The sequence below is a fragment of the Heterodontus francisci genome, chromosome 2 (genome assembly GCF_036365525.1).
Source record: "Heterodontus francisci isolate sHetFra1 chromosome 2, sHetFra1.hap1, whole genome shotgun sequence".
Classification (NCBI taxonomy): domain Eukaryota; kingdom Metazoa; phylum Chordata; class Chondrichthyes; order Heterodontiformes; family Heterodontidae; genus Heterodontus; species Heterodontus francisci.
The window spans coordinates 208,135,691-208,155,078 of record NC_090372.1 but is presented as its reverse complement, the minus strand read 5'-3'; the positions used below and the strand labels follow the sequence as shown (position 1 = coordinate 208,155,078).

Genomic DNA, 19,388 nt, shown 5'->3' with positions numbered 1-19,388 from the left:
AGCTGCTCTACTCCGCAGTTTCATTTCATCCTTCGTCTCATCCGACGCATTAACAAAAAACTTTTTTTCTTCCTTTCAGATGTCAAGGAACGCAAGCTCCAGCAGCTGATGGGGACGAATGCTCCTCCAGATCCTCCTTCCGCTTCACTTCCCTCTGACCCCACCCCTTCTGATCTGACCCCTTGCCGTGTATTCACTATACCCTCTGACCTCCCCCTCTCTGATGCTGAACATTCTGTACTCAGCGAAGGTCTCAGTTTTATCCCCTTACATCCCCACCTCAATGAATTTCGCCCTCAGCACGACGTTGAGCTCTTCTTCCATCGCCCCCGCCTCCGGGCTCACTTCTTTGACCAGGAGTCCTCCCCCTGACCAGCGGACCCATTCACCCGCCTCCAGCAGTCTCCCTCTACCTGGACCCCTCCCCCTGGCCTCTTACCCGCTCTTGATCTCTCCATTGAAAACTGTCGGCGAGACATTGGTCATCTTAATTTCTCTGCCCCCCTCACTCACTCTAACCTGTCCCCCTCTGAACTTGAGGCACTCCATTCTCTCAGGTCGAACCCCGACATGGTCATCAAATCTGCAGACAAGGGTGGTGCTATTGTTGTATGGCGTACCGACCTCTACCTTGCAGAAGCTCAACGCCAACTCACAGACACTTCTTTCTAGGGCGGCACAGTGGCGCAGTGGTTAGCACCGCAGCCTCACAGCTCCAGCGACCCGGGTTCAATTCTGGGTACTGCCTGTGTGGAGTTTGCAAGTTCTCCCTGTGTCTGCGTGGGTTTCCTCCGGGTGCTCCGGTTTCCTTCCACAGCCAAAAGACTTGCTGGTTGATGGGTAAATTGGCCATTATAAATTGCCCCTAGTATAGGTAGGTGGTAGGGAAATATAGAGACAGGTGGGGATGTGGTAGGAATATGGAATTAGTATAAATGGGTGGTTGATGTTCGGCACAGACTCGGTGGGCTGAAGGGCCTGTTTCAGTGCTATATCTCTAATCTAGATGCTGCCAGACCTGCTGAGTGGTTCCAGCATTTCTTGTTTTTATTTCAGATTTCCAGCATCTGCAGTATTTTGCTTTTATTACATACACCCACCCTGTGCTCTATGACACTCAGTCGGCAGGAGGCGATGTACCGGGAGGTCTAACATTACATACACCCACCCTGTGCTCCATGACACTCAGTCGGCAGGAGGCGATGTACCGGGAGGTCTAACATTACATACACCCACCCTGTGCTCCATGACACTCAGTCGGCAGGAGGCGATGTACCGGGAGGTCTAACATTACATACACCCACCCTGTGCTCCATGACACTCAGTCGGCAGGAGGCGATGTACCGGGAGGTCTAACATTACATACACCCACCCTGTGCTCCATGACACTCAGTCGGCAGGAGGCGATGTACCGGGAGGTCTAACATTACATACACCCACCCTGTGCTCCATGACACTCAGTCGGCAGGAGGCGATGTACCGGGAGGTCTAACATTACATACACCCACCCTGTGCTCCATGACACTCAGTCGGCAGGAGGCGATGTACCGGGAGGTCTAACATTACATACACCCACCCTGTGCTCCATGACACTCAGTCGGCAGGAGGCGATGTACCGGGAGGTCTAACATTACATACACCCACCCTGTGCTCCATGACACTCAGTCGGCAGGAGGCGATGTACCGGGAGGTCTAACATTACATACACCCACCCTGTGCTCCATGACACTCAGTCGGCAGGAGGCGATGTACCGGGAGGTCTAACATTACATACACCCACCCTGTGCTCCATGACATTCAGTCGGCAGGAGTCGATGTTGCAGGGATTGTAGCACTGCTCCTCTGCTTGCTGGTTAGGCTGGCGCCGGATTGGGGTTTCTTATTGCAGTTGAAGTGAGTGTTGAGTACAGTTTCTGTACTATGTTGCTGCCCTGCTTTCCGGCCGGCTGTTGCCGAACATTAGGGGTTTTACTGCGGCTACAAGCGGCCGGTAGACGGATCACCGCAGTAGCGAGATGGGAGCGGCGCGTTTGCACCGACACTGGGCTAACTGCCGCCCGCTACCGCTGCTATGACTTGACCCACCGGCAGTTGCTGCGGCTGCAGGGCCAGGACGCTGGCGTCTTCTTGCAGGGCCTAGTTACGAACGACGTGGAGGCTGTGGTGAGCGGAACCCGGGAGGCAATGTACTGTCACCTACTTAACTTACAGGGGAGAACCATGTTCGATGTGATTCTCTACAGGTAGGTTGGGGGGAGGGGGAGAGTGTAAAGTGACTGTTAGGTCTTATGTTGTACAGAAGGAGGCCGTTCTGCCCATCGTGCTTTTGCCAGCTCTTGGGGCTAACTGGATAGTTCTTTCAATTTCCTTGCTCGTTCCCCATAAATTTGCAGTTTCCTTTTCCAGTATATCTGTAATGCACTGCCTCAAAGGTTGGTGGAAGCGGATTCAGGAGTGAATTGAGTAAATACTTGAAGGGAAAAATATTCAAAGCTATAGGAAAAGAGAAGGCGAGTGGGATCAATTGGATAACTACCAAGGAACCAGCATAGGCATGATATGCTGAATGACCTTTGTTGTGTCATCCTGTGGTTTCTATTTTATCCCATTCCTTTTTGGAAGTTATGATTGAATCTGCTTCCATCTGTAGGCAGTGCATTCCAGATTGTAATTCTCTGGGGAAAATAAAATTCTCATTCTTTTGCCTTAAATCTGTGTTCCCTGGTTATTGACCCTGCTACCAGTGGTAAGTTTCTTCCAATTTATTCAATCAAAACCGCATCATTTTGAGCATCTCCTATTAAATGTTCTGTCAACCTCTGCTCCAAGGAGAACAGTTCCAGCTTCTCAAGTCCCTGCACTCTCTCCAATGTCTTGTCATCTCTCCTGAAGTGTGGTGCTCAGAATTAGATGCAGTATGCCAGCTGAAGCATAATCAGTGTATTATAAAGGTTTAGCATAACTTCTTTGCTTTGGTAGTCTGTGCCTCTTCATAAAGCCAAAGATCCTATATGCTTTTAACATATGGAAATTTGTAACATGATAAACAAGACTGAGTGTTGTTTTCCAATCAAGCCAGTCAGAGGCTGTGAGCTATTCAGTGTGCTTATTTAATTCATAGAAACATAGAATGGCTCTCTGTGCTGTAACCAGTTGCCCATGCCAGCTCTCTGGGAGAGTAGTTTAGCTAGTTCCACTCCTCGGCCCTTTCACAGTAGCCTTGCCATTTTTTCCCCTTCAGGTGTTTATTCAGTTCTCTTTTAAAACCCATGATTGAATCTGCCTCCACCAGTCCTAGACAGTCATTCCAGATTGTAACCACTCGCTGCGTAAAAATAAATTCTCATGTCGCCTTGGTTGTCAACCCTTTTGTCAATGGGAACAGTTTCTTATCTATTATGTCTAGATTTGTCATGATGTTGAACACCTCTATCAGATCTGCTCTCAACCTTATGAAGGGTCACTGAACTGAAATGTTAACTCTGCTTCTCTCTCCACAGATGCTGCCAGACCTGCTGAGTATTTCCAGCATTTCTTGTTTTTATTTCAGATTTCCAGCATCTGCAGTATTTTGATTTTATTTTACTCCTCTCCACTTTCCTTTAAGAAGAGCAACCCCAGCTTCTCCAATCTATCCAGGTAACTCAAGTCCCGCATCCCTTGAATCATTGTTGTAAATCTTTTCTGCATCCTCTGTGAGGCTTTCACATCCTTTCTAAAGTGTGGTGCCCAGAGGTGGACACAGTATTTCAGTTGAGGACAAACCAGTGTTTTATAAAGGTTCTGCGTAACTTCCTTGCTGTTGTACTCTATACCTTTATTTCTAAAACCCAGAATTCCATATGCTTTTTAAATCACTTTCTCAACCTGCCCTGCCACCTTCAACACCTTTGTGCACATAAAGCCCTGAGTGTGTCTGTTCCTGTACTCCCTTTGGAATTTGACCCTTTAGTTTATATTGTCTCTCCTCATTCTACCTACCAAAATGTATCACTTCACACTTATAATATCATAGAATAGTTACAGCACAGAAGGAGGCCATTTGGCTCGTTGTGTCTAACTCTGCATTAATTTCATCTGCCACATGTCTGCTCATTCCACCAGTCTGCTTATGTCCTCTTTCAGTCTATCCCTTTATGATCTGCAAATTTTAAAACTGCCCTGTACACCCAAGTCTACATCATTAATATAAATCAAGAAAAGCAGTGGTCTTAACACCGAACCCTGGGGAATACCACTTTATCCTTCAGTCTGAAAAACAACCATTTACTGCTGTCTGTTTCCTGTCACTTGGCCAACTTTATATCCATGTTGTGATTTTCTCTTATTCCATGGGCTTCAACTTTGTTGGCAAGCCTGTTATGTGGCACTTTATCAAACACCTTTTGGAAGTCCTTATGTACCTCATCAACCGTTTTTCCTCTTCAAAAAATTCAATTAAGTTGTTAAACAAGATTTATCTTTTAAAAAAAAAAATCCATGCTGGCTTTCCTTAATGAATCCATCTTTAATGCAGCCCCATTTTAAAGTCATATATTCTCCTTATTTTCATTTGTTTTTCATTTCTATATAACATTGTAAAAAATCTTTAATCTGTACACATTTCTGATTGACTTTCTCCATTATAAATTTCCAAGTTGAAAGACCCTGCCACTTGCACTGTCCACATTTCGCCACGGCAGCCTATCTTAGGAAAATGGCACTAACAAATTGACATTTCCGTAAGAGTCAGTTAAAAGGCGCAGCTTATAACTTAAGTAACTATTTTGGGCAGTTCACTAAATAGCTACCATGCACCCATTACCCATTTAAAAGGCTGATTTCAGGTGCGTTCGGTTCTGTAAGCTGTTTTGATCAGCTGTATGCATCTCATTGAAGTAACGATCATTTAGGACTGAGATGAGGAGAAATTAGATTCTGGAGGTAACAACAATTAAAGTCAGTTGGTCAGTGCGATTTCCCTTTTTTAATTTAAAAAAAAATGTTTCTTTTTTGGTTTTGATGTCCACCCCGTAGTAGGCAAATTGAGTTCACATCAATACTATAAGGGGCAGGGACTGTAGTGGAAAATACTTGGATAAACATGTCACATGGTAATTAAAATCTCCAGCCAGTGGTGCTGGAGGACCCAGTATCTTCCCAACTTCCCCAGCTTGGGTTTCTTCATGACATCTACAGTAACCTGCAAAGTGAGAGATGTTGTCAACTGTTAGATGCATAAAACACTGAGTGTGTTGTCAGTGTTTTATGTCTTTGAGCTTGTTCAAGAGTAGTGCCCACACTATATTTGATACTTTAGGAAATGTTTTGATCAAGTCGACAATTTGAGAGATTGTGTATAGGAACCTTTTATAAATCACTGGTTAGGCCTCCGCTGGTATATTGTTCAATTCTGGGTCCCATACTTTAGGAAGGATATCCAGGACTTGGAGTGGGTGTAAAAGAGATTTATTAGTGTGGTACCACGGATGAAGGACTTCATTTATGTGGAAAGACTGGAGAAGCTGTACTTGTTCTCCTTAGAGTAGTGAGGGTTAAGAGGTGAGTGGTAGTGTTCAGAATAATGAATAATTTTAATAGAGTAAATCCAGGTGAACAGTTTCCAGTGGCAACAGGGTCGATAACCAGAGAATACGGATTCAAGGTAATTGCCGAAGAACCAAAAGCAGCATGAAACACTTGGATCAAATGAGGAGTTGTGACCTGGAATGCATTCTGAAAGGGTGTTGGAAGCTGATTCAATAGTAACATTCAAAAGAGAATTGGATAAATACTTGAGGAAAAAAAATGTCAGGGCTATGAGGAAAGAGCAGGGGAGTGGCATTAATTGGATAGCTCTACCACAGGCACAGTGGGCCAAATGGCCTCCTTGTCTGCTCATCATTCTATAATTCTAATGCATGTTCTACCAATGCCGCAGGTTAGTAGTGCAGACCATGAGTGAACTTCTGCATCAGACAGGAAAGCATCATTGTCCATTTGCCTTAGTTTATTTAACGAGGACTTTTATGACATGGTTTACAGGTGTAATAATATAAAGATTATCAGGCCAAATTGAATTAACGTTGCTTTATATACATCGTCTGGATCAGAATATGTGTAGAAATTAAAAATGTTGTAAAACTATTATGCATGCTAACTATGAATCTGCGATACACTAAGCACCCTGTCTGTCACAGAATTACATAGAATGCCCAGCACAGAACTGTGTAATTTGTCCCAACTTGTCTATGCTGGCTTTTCTGCTCCATGAGCCTCCTCCTGTCCCTCTTCTTCATCTGACCCTATCACCATCTTTCTAGTCGAGTTGTTTTGCTTTTTATTTGAGAGTTAAGATCTTGAGATTTAAATCCATTTTAAAATATAATTCTTAACTTATGCCAAACTCCAAAAGACATTAAGAACATAACATAAATAGGAGCAGGGCTAGACAATACAGCCTGTCGAATCTCTCTGCCATTCAATATGATCATGCTGATCTTCTGCTTCAAATCCATTTTTCTCACTCGCTCCCCATATCCCTTGATTCCCTGAGAGACCAAAAATCTGTCTATCCTAGCCTTAAAAGTTTTCAACAATGGAGCAACCACTACCCTCTGGGGTAGAGAATTCCAATGATTCACAACCGTTTGAGTGAAGAAATTTCTCCTCCTCAGTCCTAAATGATCATCCCCTTATTCCTGCCTCCGTGTTCTAGATTCCCCAGCCAGTAGAAACAACCTCTGTGCCTACCCTGTCAAGCCCCCTTCCGAATCTTGAGTTTCAATGAGATCACCTCTCATTATTCTTAATTCGGGACTATAGGCCTAACTTACTCAGCCTCATATCGTAGCACAACCCTCTCATCCCAGGGACCAATCTAGTGACCCTTCACTGTACTACTTGAATGCAAGTATATCCTTCCTTAGATATGGAGACCAAAACTGCAAACAGTGCTCCAGATGTGGTTTCACCAAAGCCCTATACAATTGTAGCAAGACTTCTTTATTCTTGTACTCCAATCCCCTTGCAATGAAGGCAAACATGCCATTTGCCTTCCTGATTGTTTGCTGTACCTGCATGCTAACTTTGTGTTCCTTGTCTGAGCACACCAAGTTTCTCTGCACATCAAAATTTACAAATGTCACATCTTTTAAAAAAAAAAAAATTCTACTTTTCTTACGACCAAAGTGAATAACCTCACAAATGCCCACATAATACTCCATCTGCCACCTTGTTGCCCACTCACTTAACCTGTCTCTTTACAGCCTCTGTCCTCCTCACAGCTTGCATTTCCACCTAGTTTTGTATCAGCAAACTTAGATCCATTATTCTCGGTCTCTTCGTCTAAGTCATTGATATAGAGTGTAAATAGCTGAAGCCCCAGCACTGATCCTTGCAGAACTCCGATAGTCACAAATAGTTGTTTTGCAAAAGTGAATTATTTTAATGCATTTATGTTGTTGGCAAAATGGCTGTGTCAGTTTTTAGAAAATGTAATGTTCTGTTCCTTTAAATGCCAGATTGCACAAAAGCCAAGATGAAGAGCCAACCATTCTCCTGGAATGTGATGCCACACTGCTTGATGGTGTTCAGAAGCATTTAAAAGTTTATAAGATTAGAAGAAAGGTGGACATAGCCCCTTGTCCAGATCTTTCCCTGTGGACAATACTCCCATTTGAACAGTTAACCAAAACTGGCAGTGCTTTAGAACTAAATGCAAAGAAGGTGGTGGTATGCACACATGATCCTAGAACTGATGCCATGGGATGGCGGTTGGTGTTGAGCAAGTTTGTCAACCCATTAGACGTTGTCCCAGGAAGTCATCTAGGCGATATCCAGGACTACCATAGACATCGGTATAAGTTAGGTAAGGATCTTACCTCCCAAACTGAAACTAGCCTGAAACCCCTTGGTGTGATATTTTTATATTCGTTCATGGGATATAGACATCGCTGGCTAGGCCAGCATTTATTGCCCATCCCTAATTGCCCTGGAGAAGGTGGTGGTGAGCTGCAGTCCATGTAAAAGAGAAACCATGAAAAATATTTTCCAAATTTTTCTGTTTATTTGAAGGGTGGAACAGTGTGTTACTTTCACCACAGTGAGGAACACAATCGAAGCAATGTGCTCCCCCACACAACTTACTATTTTTGCTGTGTATTTGCAAATAAATTGAAATTTGCTGTACACTTATGAAGGGGGTGATCTTTTAACCAGTTATTCTTTCAGCATGATGGGATGATTATCTGTACTGGTGACTGTAATTAGTTATGATGTCAAAGCCCTAAATTCAGATTGTTTTACTAGTACTGAAAATGTAATTTTGTCTGAAATTGTGTACTTTTTTTTTTGTAGAACATCTATTTTGTATGATCCAGCAGTATTATGCTTCTCATTCTGGTTCTGAGATTAGCTGACCCAACACGCATTGGACTGTATTTTTATATCAGGGAGGGAGGGGAAAGTCTTCAAACTTATTACATTCCTGCTGTGATACTGATTGTTGGTCGGCACAGACTCGGTGGGCCGAAGGGCCTGTTTCAGTGCTATATCTCTCTATGACTTCCTCTGGCCTGCATGTGAGATCCAAGGCCAAGTTTAGAGGTGGATTTACAGCAGAAAGGGCAGTGGGCTCGGAGAGCGGGTTTTTCCATATGCTGGCCTATCACTGAATGCCTTGGGACGGGCAGCTTCACCTCATGAAGGGCATGCCTTTTTAATAAAGCCCTTCAACAAGGCTCTGGATTAACCAGTTATTGATGGGTTAACCTGGTACATGGCACTGGACAGCTACAACATGGTGCCTGGCACGATAGTGTAGATCCTTCCACTTCATTAAGGATACATATTTGTCTTGTACTGATGAGGAAATTCTGAGGGGTGGGTGGGGTTCAGATATAATAAGTTGTGTGGCTCTGCTTGTTTAGATGGCAATGTGGTGAGTTATGTTGCTCATCGTGCTGCTTGAGAAGTTTCCGATGCTTTCTGTCCGCCTAACGTGAGCTCAAGCCTGCAGTGATTCGTTGTCTCATGACCAGCTAATAATTATCCTCCTCTGTAAGCAGGGTCTCTGGGTTTGGGGTTGCTTCAAGATGACCTGCCTGCCGATAATGTTTGGAGTTAAGTCCATTCTTGGGCATACCTGACCATCCATACCTGAACCACTTGGGTCTGCAGAACTTCAGGGCGTGCTTGGTGATTGGCCAGCCGACCTTGATCACTAATGCATGGAGAAATGGAGCTGTCCCTGGGGCAGGGATTCTTCTATTCTGTTCCACATAATCCTGCAAGCCAATGCCCAAATAATTATGGTAGTCATATCTGGTAAGCAGTTGTAGAAGCTGTGTTGTTTTGGCTGGGTATAATACAGCAGTAGTCCTGCACACCCTTGTGTTTCTTAGGTTTTTCCAATTTGAGCCAAAAGTCTCTGGAATGGTCATTAAGGAACGTACACAAGTGTGGTAATGGATTCCATGCTTACCAAATATTAACTGGTCAAAATGAAAACCTGGTTGCATCATTAGACTGACCATGCCAAATTCTGGACATTTTTTTGTCTTTGAAAGGTTCATGTGTCTCAAGGAACTGGACACAAATGAGTCATCCCTCTAAAGGGGACCATAGGTTGAGTGTTATTTTGATTGTTACTTCAGTGAGAACATTGGGCAGCTGGGTGCTGAGCCATTGAATATGATTAAGAATAAATATTGCTTATTTGCATGTATAAGAACAAATGAATTGAACTGTACGTATCACTGGACAGATGGTGATATTGCTCAGCTGTCTCTTGTCTTAATTTATTTAAGGAATTGCAGAAGGTGTGAAGGACCTTCCATCTGGAGTAGCAATACCTCTGGAATCAAACTTAGTTTATATGAATGGGATCAGTTTCACCAAAGGCTGTTATATTGGCCAAGAGTTAACAGCTCGGACTCACTACACGGGCGTAATTAGGAAAAGGTTGATGCCAATCCAGCTGGATAACCCTTTGTCACCTGGCAGCGTTCCTGAAAACATGCAGATTGTGACCGAATCTGGAAAATCGGCTGGAAGGCTCCGAAGCTATGAGGGTAATGTTGGTTTAGCCATGATTCGACTGGCCTTCGCAAATGAACCACTTCATCTGCGCACAACAGGCAATGCTCGTGTGCAGTTGAAGGCATCAGTTCCAGATTGGTGGCCAAATGATGAAAAGAATAAATAAAATAAATGTTTTGTAATGAGCACTATATTTTTGTGGAAAATATTTTCCTAAATAGGGAAACAGATTTATAAAGTGTTTTGTGTACATTTTCTTTAATCCAATATGGGAATTTTACCTTATGACGATCCTCTGGTAAGATTTGCTGGGATGAGTGTCGAATAGGATTATAATTTGGTTGTCGACAGGAATCTTATCAATATCACCTGAGAACTGGTTTTAACCTTGAGGAAATCATTTCTTGACAGAGTTTGGCGCAACTTAAGTGCTGACCCAGTGAAATACATTAAATTAGACAAGGAAAAGTTGTACCCTTTTTAAGATTCTATGATTAACCAATAGTACAAGCACTAGGGGACACAGATTGAAGGTTTTGGACCAGAGATGCAGGGGTGATGTGAGGGAGAACCTTTTTTACTCGGGGGGGGGGGGGGGGGGGGGGGGGGGTGGTGGTAATGGCCTGGAACTTGCTTCCAACACCCTTGTGGACAGCGGAGACAATGACTTGAAGAGGAAGTTGGATGACCACTTGAGGGAAATAGACATGTACTATATGAAGAATAGGATTAACTCTACATATCACATGAAAAGATATTGTCAAATTTTCATATGATAGCTGTGTGTTAGTTTATTGTATTTTGTCTCATTGCTTTGTTCTCTTACCCACCCAACTCGTAGACCAAATTTTTGTGGATATGTACATTTGGCTTTATCAATCTCGCTGTGGCCATGGGATGACCTAGAAACTGAAAAAAGTTACATGTGTAGTTGAGGGTTGGTCTTCTGAGATTGGTCTCAGTAAATTGGTGGAATTGAGTGAAGGGAAATTGTGCACAAACTCTGATATACCTGAAAGTTCTTTATTGGTACTGGATGTCTAAAATTAATTAATCTGAGCACACAAAAAAATTGGGAAAACTTAATGTTTTAATGTATTGCTGGCACAAGCAAGCAATCCTGGCGTCCGGTGTCCAAAGTTGCTGGACACATTTTCCCCATCTGACTGAAAAGCTACAGGCTACGGACCCAGTTAGTTTGCAGAATTTTTTTTAACCTGAATTGCATTACTGCGCATCTCAAGACCTTCCAAGCTTTTTTTTCTCTCTCTCTCTCTGTCGGTCTCTCTTCCGCCCACCCCCCGCCTTGTCGGTCTCTCTCTCCCTCTGATTACAGGACAATATAGATGGGCAGAGCAGTGGCAAATGGAATTTCATCCTGAGAAGTGTGAGGTGATGCATTTTGGGAGGACTAACAAGGCAAGGGAATATACAATGGATAGTAGGACCCTAGGAAGTACAGAGGGTCAGAAAGACCTTGGTGTACTTGTCCATAGATCACTGAAGGCAGCAGCTCAGGTAGATAAGGTGGTTTGGAAGGCATATGGGATACTTGCCTTTATCAGCTGAGGCATAGAATATAAGAGCAGGGAGGTTACGATGGAGCTGTATAAAACACTAGTTAGGCCACAGCTGGAGTACTGTGTACAGTTCTGGGCAGTACACTATAGGAAGGATGTGATTGCACTGAAGAGTGTGCAGAGGAGATTCACCAGGATGTTGCCTGGGCTGGAGCATTTCAGCTATGCAGAGAGACTAGATAGGCTAGGGTTGTTTTCCTTAGAGCAGAGAAGGCTGAGGGGAGACATGATTGAGGTATACAAAATTGTGAGGCATGGATGAATTAGATAGGAAGAAACTTTTTCCCTTAGCGGAGGGGTCAATAACCAGGGGGCATAGATTTAAGGTAAGGGGCAGGAGGTTTAGAGGGGATTTGAGGAAACATTTTTTCACCCAGAGGTGGTTGGAATCTGGAACGCACTGCCTGAAGAGGTGGTAGAGGCAGGAACACTCCCAACCTTTAAGTATTTAGATGAACACTTGAAACGCCATAGCGTACAAGGCTACGGGCCAAGTGCTGGAAAATGGGATTAGAGTAGTTAGGTGCTTGATGGTCGGCAAGGACATGATGGGCAGAAGGGCCTATTTCTGTGCTGTATAACTCTGACTCTATGACTTTTGCAGTCCTCACTGGATACAGGTATGGTGCTGAAGGATTAGAGAACTGTTAATTTTGCACCTATTGTTTAAAAAGGAAGCAAGGGATAGATCGAATAATTACAGGCCAGTCAGTCTAACCTCAGTAGTGGACAAATTATTTTAATCAATTCTGAGAGATAGGATAAACTGTCTCTTAGAAGGGTATGGATTAATCTAGGATAGTCAGCATGGATTTGTTAAAGGAAGATCTTCTCTGACTAACTTGATTGAATTTTTTGAAGTAATAAGGAGGATTGATGAGGGTAGTGCAGTTGATATGGTCCATATGGATTTTAGCAAGGCTTTTGACAAGGTCCCACATGGCAGACTGGTTTTTAAAAAAAAAAAAGCTCATGGGATCATGGGAAAGGTGGTAAGCTGGTTACTAAAGTGGCTGAGCTGCAGGAAAGAGTAATTTTTGACGAATGTTTTTGTGACCGGAAGGCTGTTTCCAGTGCTGTTCCGCAAGCTTCTATAGGTATGTGAAGAGAAAAAGATTGGTGAAGACAAACGTAGGTCCCTTACAGTCAGAAAGAGGGGAATTTATTACGGGGAACAAAGAAATGGCTGACCAACGAAATGCATACTTTGGTTCTGTCTTCACAAAGGAGGACATATCATACCAGAAATGTTGGGGAACACAGGTTGTAGTGAGATGGAGGACCTGAAGGAAATCAGTATTAGTAGAGAAATGTTGTTGGGGAAATTGATGGGATTGAAGGCCAATAAATCCCCAGGGCCTGATAATCTACATCCCAGAGTACTTAAGGAAGTGGCCTGAGAAATAGTGGATGCATTGGTGGTCATCTTCCAAGATTCAAGACTTTGAAACAGTTCCTACAGATTGGAGGGTAGCTAATGTAACCCCACTATTTAAAAAGGGAGGTAGAGAGAAAACAGGGAATTATAGACCAGTCAGTCTGACGTTGGTAGTGGGGAAAATTCTAGAGTCCATTATCAAAGATTTTATAGCAGAGCACTTGGAGAACAGTGGTAAAATCACAGAGTCCGCATGGTATTACGAAAGGAAAATCATGCTTGACAAATCTACTAGAATTCTTCGAGGATGTAACTAGTAGAGTTGATGAGGGGGAGCCAGTGGATGTGGTTTATTTGGACTTTCAGAAGGCTTTTGACGAAGTCCCACATAAGAGATTAGTGTGTTAAATTAAAGCGCATGGGATTGGGGTTAGTGTATTGCGATGGATAGAAAATTGGTTGGCAGATAGGAAACAAAGAGTAGGAATAAACTGGTCTTTTTTCCGAATGGCAGGCAGCGACTAGTGGGGTACTGCAGGGATCAGTGTTAAGACCCCAGCTATTCACAATATATATTAATGATTTAGATGAGGGAACTACATGTAATATCTCCAAATTTACATATGAGACAAAACTGGGTGGGAGGGTGAGTTGTGAGGAGGTTGCAGAGGGGCTTCAGGGTGATCTGGACAAGTTGAATGAGTGAGCAAATGCATGGCAGATGCAGTATAATGTGGATAAATGTGAGGTTATCCACTTTGGTAGCAAAAACAGGAAGGCAGATTATTATCTGAACGGCTATAAACAAGGAATATGCAACGCAACCAGGGTGTTCTCGTACATCAGTCGCTGAAAGTAAGCATGCAGGTGCAACAGGTGGTAAAAAAGGCAAATGGTCTGTTGGCCTTCATAGCGAGAGGATTCGAGTACAGGAGCAGGGATGTCTTGCTGCAATTATACAGGTCCTTGGTGAGGCCACACCTGGCATATTGCGTGCAGTTTTGGTCTCCTTATCTGAGGAAGGATGTTCTTGCTATAGAGGGAGTGCAGCGAAGGTTAACCAGACTGATTCCTGGGATAGCAGGACTGATGAATGAGGAGAGATTGAGTCGGTTAGGATTCTGTTTGCTGAAGTTCAGAAGAGTGAGGGGGGATATCATAGAAACCTATAAAATTCAAACAGGACTTGACCGGGTAGATGCAGGAAGGATGTTCCCGATGCTGGGGGAGTCCAGAACCAGGGGTCATAGTCTAAGGCTACGGGGTAAACCTTTCAGGACTGAGATGAGGAGAAATTACTTCACCCAAAGTATGGTGAGCCTGTGGAATTCACTACCACAGAAAGCAGTTGAGGCCAAAACATTGTATGTTTTCAAGAAGGAGTTAGATATAGCTCTTGGGGCGAAAGGGATCAAAGGATATTGGGGGGGGGGGGGGGAAAGCGGGAACAGGTTACTGAGTTGGATGATCAAGCATGATCATAATGAATGGCGGAGCAGGCTCGAAGGGCCGAATGGCCTATTCCCGCTCCTATTTTCTATGTTTCTAAGGCTCAGTACTAGGTCTCCTGCTTTTTGTGGTGTATATTAACGATTTGGACATAAATATAGGCGGCATGATCAAGAAGTTTGCAAACGACACAAAAATGGGCTGTATGGTTGACAGCAAGGAGGATAGCTGTAGACTGCAGGAAGATATTGATGGACTTGTCAGGTGGGCAGAAAAGTGGCAAATGGAATTCAACCTGGAGAAGTGAGAGGTGATGCATTTGGGAAGGCAAAGGAATACACGATTAATGGGAAAATACTGAGAAGTGTAGAGGAAGTGAGGGTCCTTGGAGTGAATGTCCGCAGATCCTTGAAGGTAGCAGGACAGGTCGATAAGGTGGATAAGAAGGCATATGGAATCCTTTCCTTTATTAGCTGAGGTGTAGAAGATGAGAGCAGGGAGGTTATGCTGCAACTGTATAAATCGTTAAGCCACAACTTGAGTACTGCATTCAGTTCTAGTTACCTCATTACAGAAAAGATGTAATTGCACTAGAGAGGGTAATGAGGAAATCTACGAGGATATTGCCAGGACTAGAAAAATGCAGCTATGAGGAAAGATTGGATAGGCTGGGGTTGTTCTCCATTAAACAGAGAAGGCTGAGGGGAGATTTGATTGAAATGTACAAAATTCTGAGGGGCATGGATAGAGTGGACATGAAGGGCCTATTTACTTCAGCATAGAGTACTGAGGGCATTGATAGAAGTGATTGATAGAAGGATTAGAGGGGAGATGAGGCAAAAGCTTTTCACTCCAGAGGGTGGTACAGGTCTGCAACTCTCTGCCTGAAAGGGCTGTAGAGGCAGAAAGCCTTAGCTCATTTAAAAGGTGTCTGCATATGCACCTCAAATGCCATAACCTGCAGGGCTACAGACCAAATGCTGAAAGATGGGATTAGGCTGGGTGGCTCATTTTCTGGCCGGTGCGGACACAATGGGCCTGGTGGCTTTTTTTTGTGCTGTAAACCTTCTATGATTCTAACTGGCCTGTAATTGCTAGGACTGTCATTACATGCTTTGTTGAATAAGGGTGTCATACTTGCTATTCTCTAATCCTATGGCACCTCCTCTGTCTCCAGCCCTACTTCCTTTAGCAACCTGCGATGCAAGCCATACGGACCTGGTGCCTTATCTACCCTAGGTAAGCAAGCCTTTTTAGTACACCCCCCTTCAATAATTACCCTATCCATTGCCTCTACTCTCCCAGCTTCTACTGATATTTTGTCAGATTCCACTTCCTTAGTCTTTTCCTGGTATTTCTTCACAGACAAAGACTTTGGGAAGGTTGTAGTCATCGGTTGCAGGCCAGCTGGTGGCTAGTCAGGCCTATCCGTGACTGGCAGATTCTCCCACAGCGGGTACAAGTAAAGGTGTAGTTGTTGCTGGGGGTAATTGGATCTATCTTCCTTTTCTCTTTCATGCTGGTTCTTTGCTCAGTCTTAAAGATGTCTGTAGCCCTTTTGATGTAGCATCTCCAGGCATTGCGATCTATGGCCTGCGCTTCCCACTGGCAATGGTCGATGTGGTACACAGAGAGGAACTTCTTCAGGGAGTCCTTGAAATGTTTGCAAGGGGCCCCGCTGTTCCTTTTACCTGTGGTCAGCTCTCCATACAACACGATCTTGGACAGGCGACTGTTGTCCATCCAGGCAACGTGACCCGCCCAACGCAGTTGGTTTTGTAGAAGGATGGCCTCGATGCTGGTGATGTTGGCTGTTTCCAGGACTTCAGTGTTTGTGATGCGGTCCTGCCAGCGGATCTTGAGGATGCTGCGGAGGCAGCGCTGATGGAAGTGCTCTAGAAGGCGTACATGACGCCAGTATAGGACCCATGACTCGATGCTATACAGAAGGGTGGTGAGGATGATGGCTTTGTACGCTTTGAATTTGGTCCCTGCTCTGATGCTGTGGTTGCTCCACACACGTTTGTAGAGTCTGACGAATGAGCTGTTTGCTTTTGAGAGCCTATTGTCCACTTCCTTGACTCTGGTGGCATCAAACGAGATGATGCTCCCCAAATAAGTAAATTGCTTGACGGTGTTCAGCTCGGTTCCCTCAATGACAATGCTTGGTGGTCTATATTCTTCTTGGGGTGCAGACTGATGCAGGACTTCAGTTTTCTTTAAACTGATTTTTAGTCCGAAGAGTTGTGCTACTTTGGAAAAATGTATTGTTATACGTTGCAGATCTGACTGACTGTGGGCCAGGAGAGCACAGTCATTGGCGAAAAGAAGTTCACGCATGAGTTTTTCTTGTTGCATTGTGTGAGCCTGAAGACGCCTGAGGTTGAAAAGGCCTCCCTCAGTGCGGAATGGTACATAAACTCCATCCTTAAGGTCTTCCTTTGCCTGCTGCAGCATCATGCTGAAGAAGATGGTGAATAGGGTTGGGGCGAGCACACATTCCTGCTTCATGCCATTGGAGATTTGGAAGGGACTTTAGAGGTCGCTGTTTTGCTTGACTTGTCTGTACTGATTTTCATGAAACTGCTTCACCATTGCCAGGAACCTGGGTGGGCATTGAAGTTTTGCCAGGATTTTCCAAAGTCCATCTCTGCTCACAGTGTCGAATGCCTTGGTGAGGTCTACGAAAGTCTCGTACAGGCTTTGTTTTGCTCCTGACACTTGTAATTATCCGAGTGCAAATACCATGTCTGTGATGCCTCTGTTTGCTCTGAAACCAAAATGTGTCTCTGGGAGGTTTTCTTCTGCAATGGTAGGCACAAGCCTGTTCAGAAGTTTCTAGTCAGGATCTTCTCAGCAATAGAAAGGAGGGTGATCCCACGGTAGTTGGAGCAGTCTGATTTTTCTTCTTTGTTTTTGTACTAGGTGATGATAACGGCATCACAAAGATCGCGTGGAATCCTGCCCTGTTCCCAGCAGGCCGTGAAAAACTCATGGAGCTTGGTGTATAGGGCAGGGCCACAATGCTTAAGGCTTCGGGTGGAATTCCATCGGCTCTGGGAGATTTGTTATTCTTCATCTGGTTGGTGGGAATCACAGTTTCCTCCAGAGTTGGGCTCTCATCCAGTACTTCTTTGACAGGCTGTTGTTGGATGCGATTGATGGCAGTATAATACACTGTGCACCTGGTGCTACAGAGTTTCAAAGATCAGCGATCCAGGACTCCTTGTTGGTGTGTAGGATCTTGCCATCAGCACTCCTCAGGGGATTTGGGTTTGATGTGCTGGTCCATAGACAGATTTTAGTGCTTCATAGAAACTTCTTATGTCGCCAGTATCAGCATACAGTTGATTTTTTTCCGCAAGTGCGATCCACCAGTCATTTTGGATGTTCCTCAGTTTACATTAAAGGGTGCTTGACGATAGGCTTTCTTTTTCTCTTGGCTGAGCCAGGTGAGCCTGATGAGCTGACCTTTATATTTTTAGCAGAACTTGAATTTCCTTGTCATTTTCATCAAACCAGTCCCTGTTCTTCTTGGTGCTGGGTCCGATGACCTTGTTGGAAGTATCCAGTACTGAGCTTTGACGTGTTCCCAGAGTTCTTCTGGAGTGGAATCAGCAGTGAGATCAGGATGTTCCAGTCTAGTCTGTAAAGTTGCTTGATATCTGTCTCTGCAAGATGAGGTTTGCAGCTTGCTGACTTGAAATTTCTTTGACAGGTTTTCTCTAGGCCTGTTCTTGGGCTTAGGCTTGAAGTGGAAGTTCAGCTTTGAATGAACGACGCGGTGGTCTGTATGACAGTCAGCACTGGGCATGATTCGAGTATGCAGGACGTCCTTTAGGTCTCACTGACGCACCAAGATGTAATCTATCAAGTGCCAGTGTTTAGAGTGGGGATGCATTCATGTGTTTTTGAAACAATCTTTTTGTTGAAAGAAGGTGTTGGTTATTGACAGCTGCTTTTCTGTAGAGTTCCAAGAGTAAAAGTCTGTTATCTTGACAGTTTCCGAGCACTCCCTTCCATGCCAGCCTGTCACAGCCCACCCTGGCGTTGAAATTGCCAAGAATGACAATTTTGTCCTTGGGAGGGGCATTCTGGATGAGTTCACGGAGATTTGTGTAGAACTTATCTTTGTCAGCTGTGTCAGCCTTCAGAGTTGCATGCTGCTGATCTTGGAGGGGCAGGTGCAATGGCATTACCATTGCTGAATCCCCCACTATCAACATCCTAGGGGCTACCATTGACCAGAAACTGAACTGGAGTAGCCATATAAATACCGTGGCTACTGGAGCACGTCAGAGGCTAGGAATCCTGCGTGAGTAACTCACCACCTGACTCCGCAAAGCCTGTCCACCATCTACAAGGCAAGAGTTAGGAGTGTGATGGAATACTCTCCACTTGCCTGGATGGGTGCAGCTCCAACAACACAAGAAGCTCGACACCATCCAGGACAAAGCAGCCCGCTTGGTTGGCACCCCATCCACTGTCTTCAACATTCACTCTCTCCACCACCAATGTACAGTGGCAGCAGTGTGTACCATCTACAAGATGCACTGCAGCAACTCACCAAGGCTCCTTCAACAGCATCTTCCAAACCCACGCTGTCTGCCACCTAGTCGGACAAGGGCAGCAGATGCATGGGCGCACTGCCACCTGCAGTTCCTCTCCAAGCCCCACACAACCTGACTTGGAACTATATCACCATTTCTTCACTGTCACTGGGTCAAAATCTTGGAACTCCCTAACATAAGAACCAGGAGCAGGCAATTCAGCCTCTCGAACCTGCTCCGCATTCGATACGATCATGGCTGATCTCATCTCGGCCTCAACTCCACTTTCCTGCCCGCTCTCCATAACCCTTCAACCCATTACTAATTAAAAACCTGTCTATCTCCTCAAATTTACTTATTGTCCTGGCATCCACCGCACTCTGGGGTAGTGAATTCCACAGACTCGTGTCC

At 44.5% G+C, this 19,388-nt stretch overlaps 1 protein-coding gene across 1 annotated transcript; it reads left to right on the top strand.

The window, feature by feature from the left end:
* The first annotated feature begins 1,800 nt into the window (after positions 1 to 1,800).
* iba57 (iron-sulfur cluster assembly factor IBA57) lies at positions 1,801 to 10,211 on the top strand. The gene is made up of 3 exons (XM_068015226.1): positions 1,801 to 2,243; positions 7,503 to 7,849; positions 9,789 to 10,211. Exons 1-3 carry the CDS (start codon positions 1,921 to 1,923, stop codon positions 10,184 to 10,186), a joined length of 1,068 nt encoding a protein of 355 aa, XP_067871327.1. The 5' UTR covers positions 1,801 to 1,920; the 3' UTR covers positions 10,187 to 10,211.
* The last annotated feature ends 9,177 nt before the right edge of the window (positions 10,212 to 19,388 follow it).

What these genes read in the sequence shown, in the direction of transcription:
- iba57 (XM_068015226.1), top strand. Translation starts at nt 1,921, where the DNA reads ATGTTGCTGCCCTGCTTTCCGGCCGGCTGTTGCCGAACATTAGGGGTT. An exon ending in TTCGATGTGATTCTCTACAG is followed by an intron (nt 2,244 to 7,502) that starts GTAGGTTGGGGG and finishes TTTAAATGCCAG; the next exon opens with ATTGCACAAAAGCCAAGATG. An exon ending in TAGACATCGGTATAAGTTAG is followed by an intron (nt 7,850 to 9,788) that starts GTAAGGATCTTA and finishes AATTTATTTAAG; the next exon opens with GAATTGCAGAAGGTGTGAAG.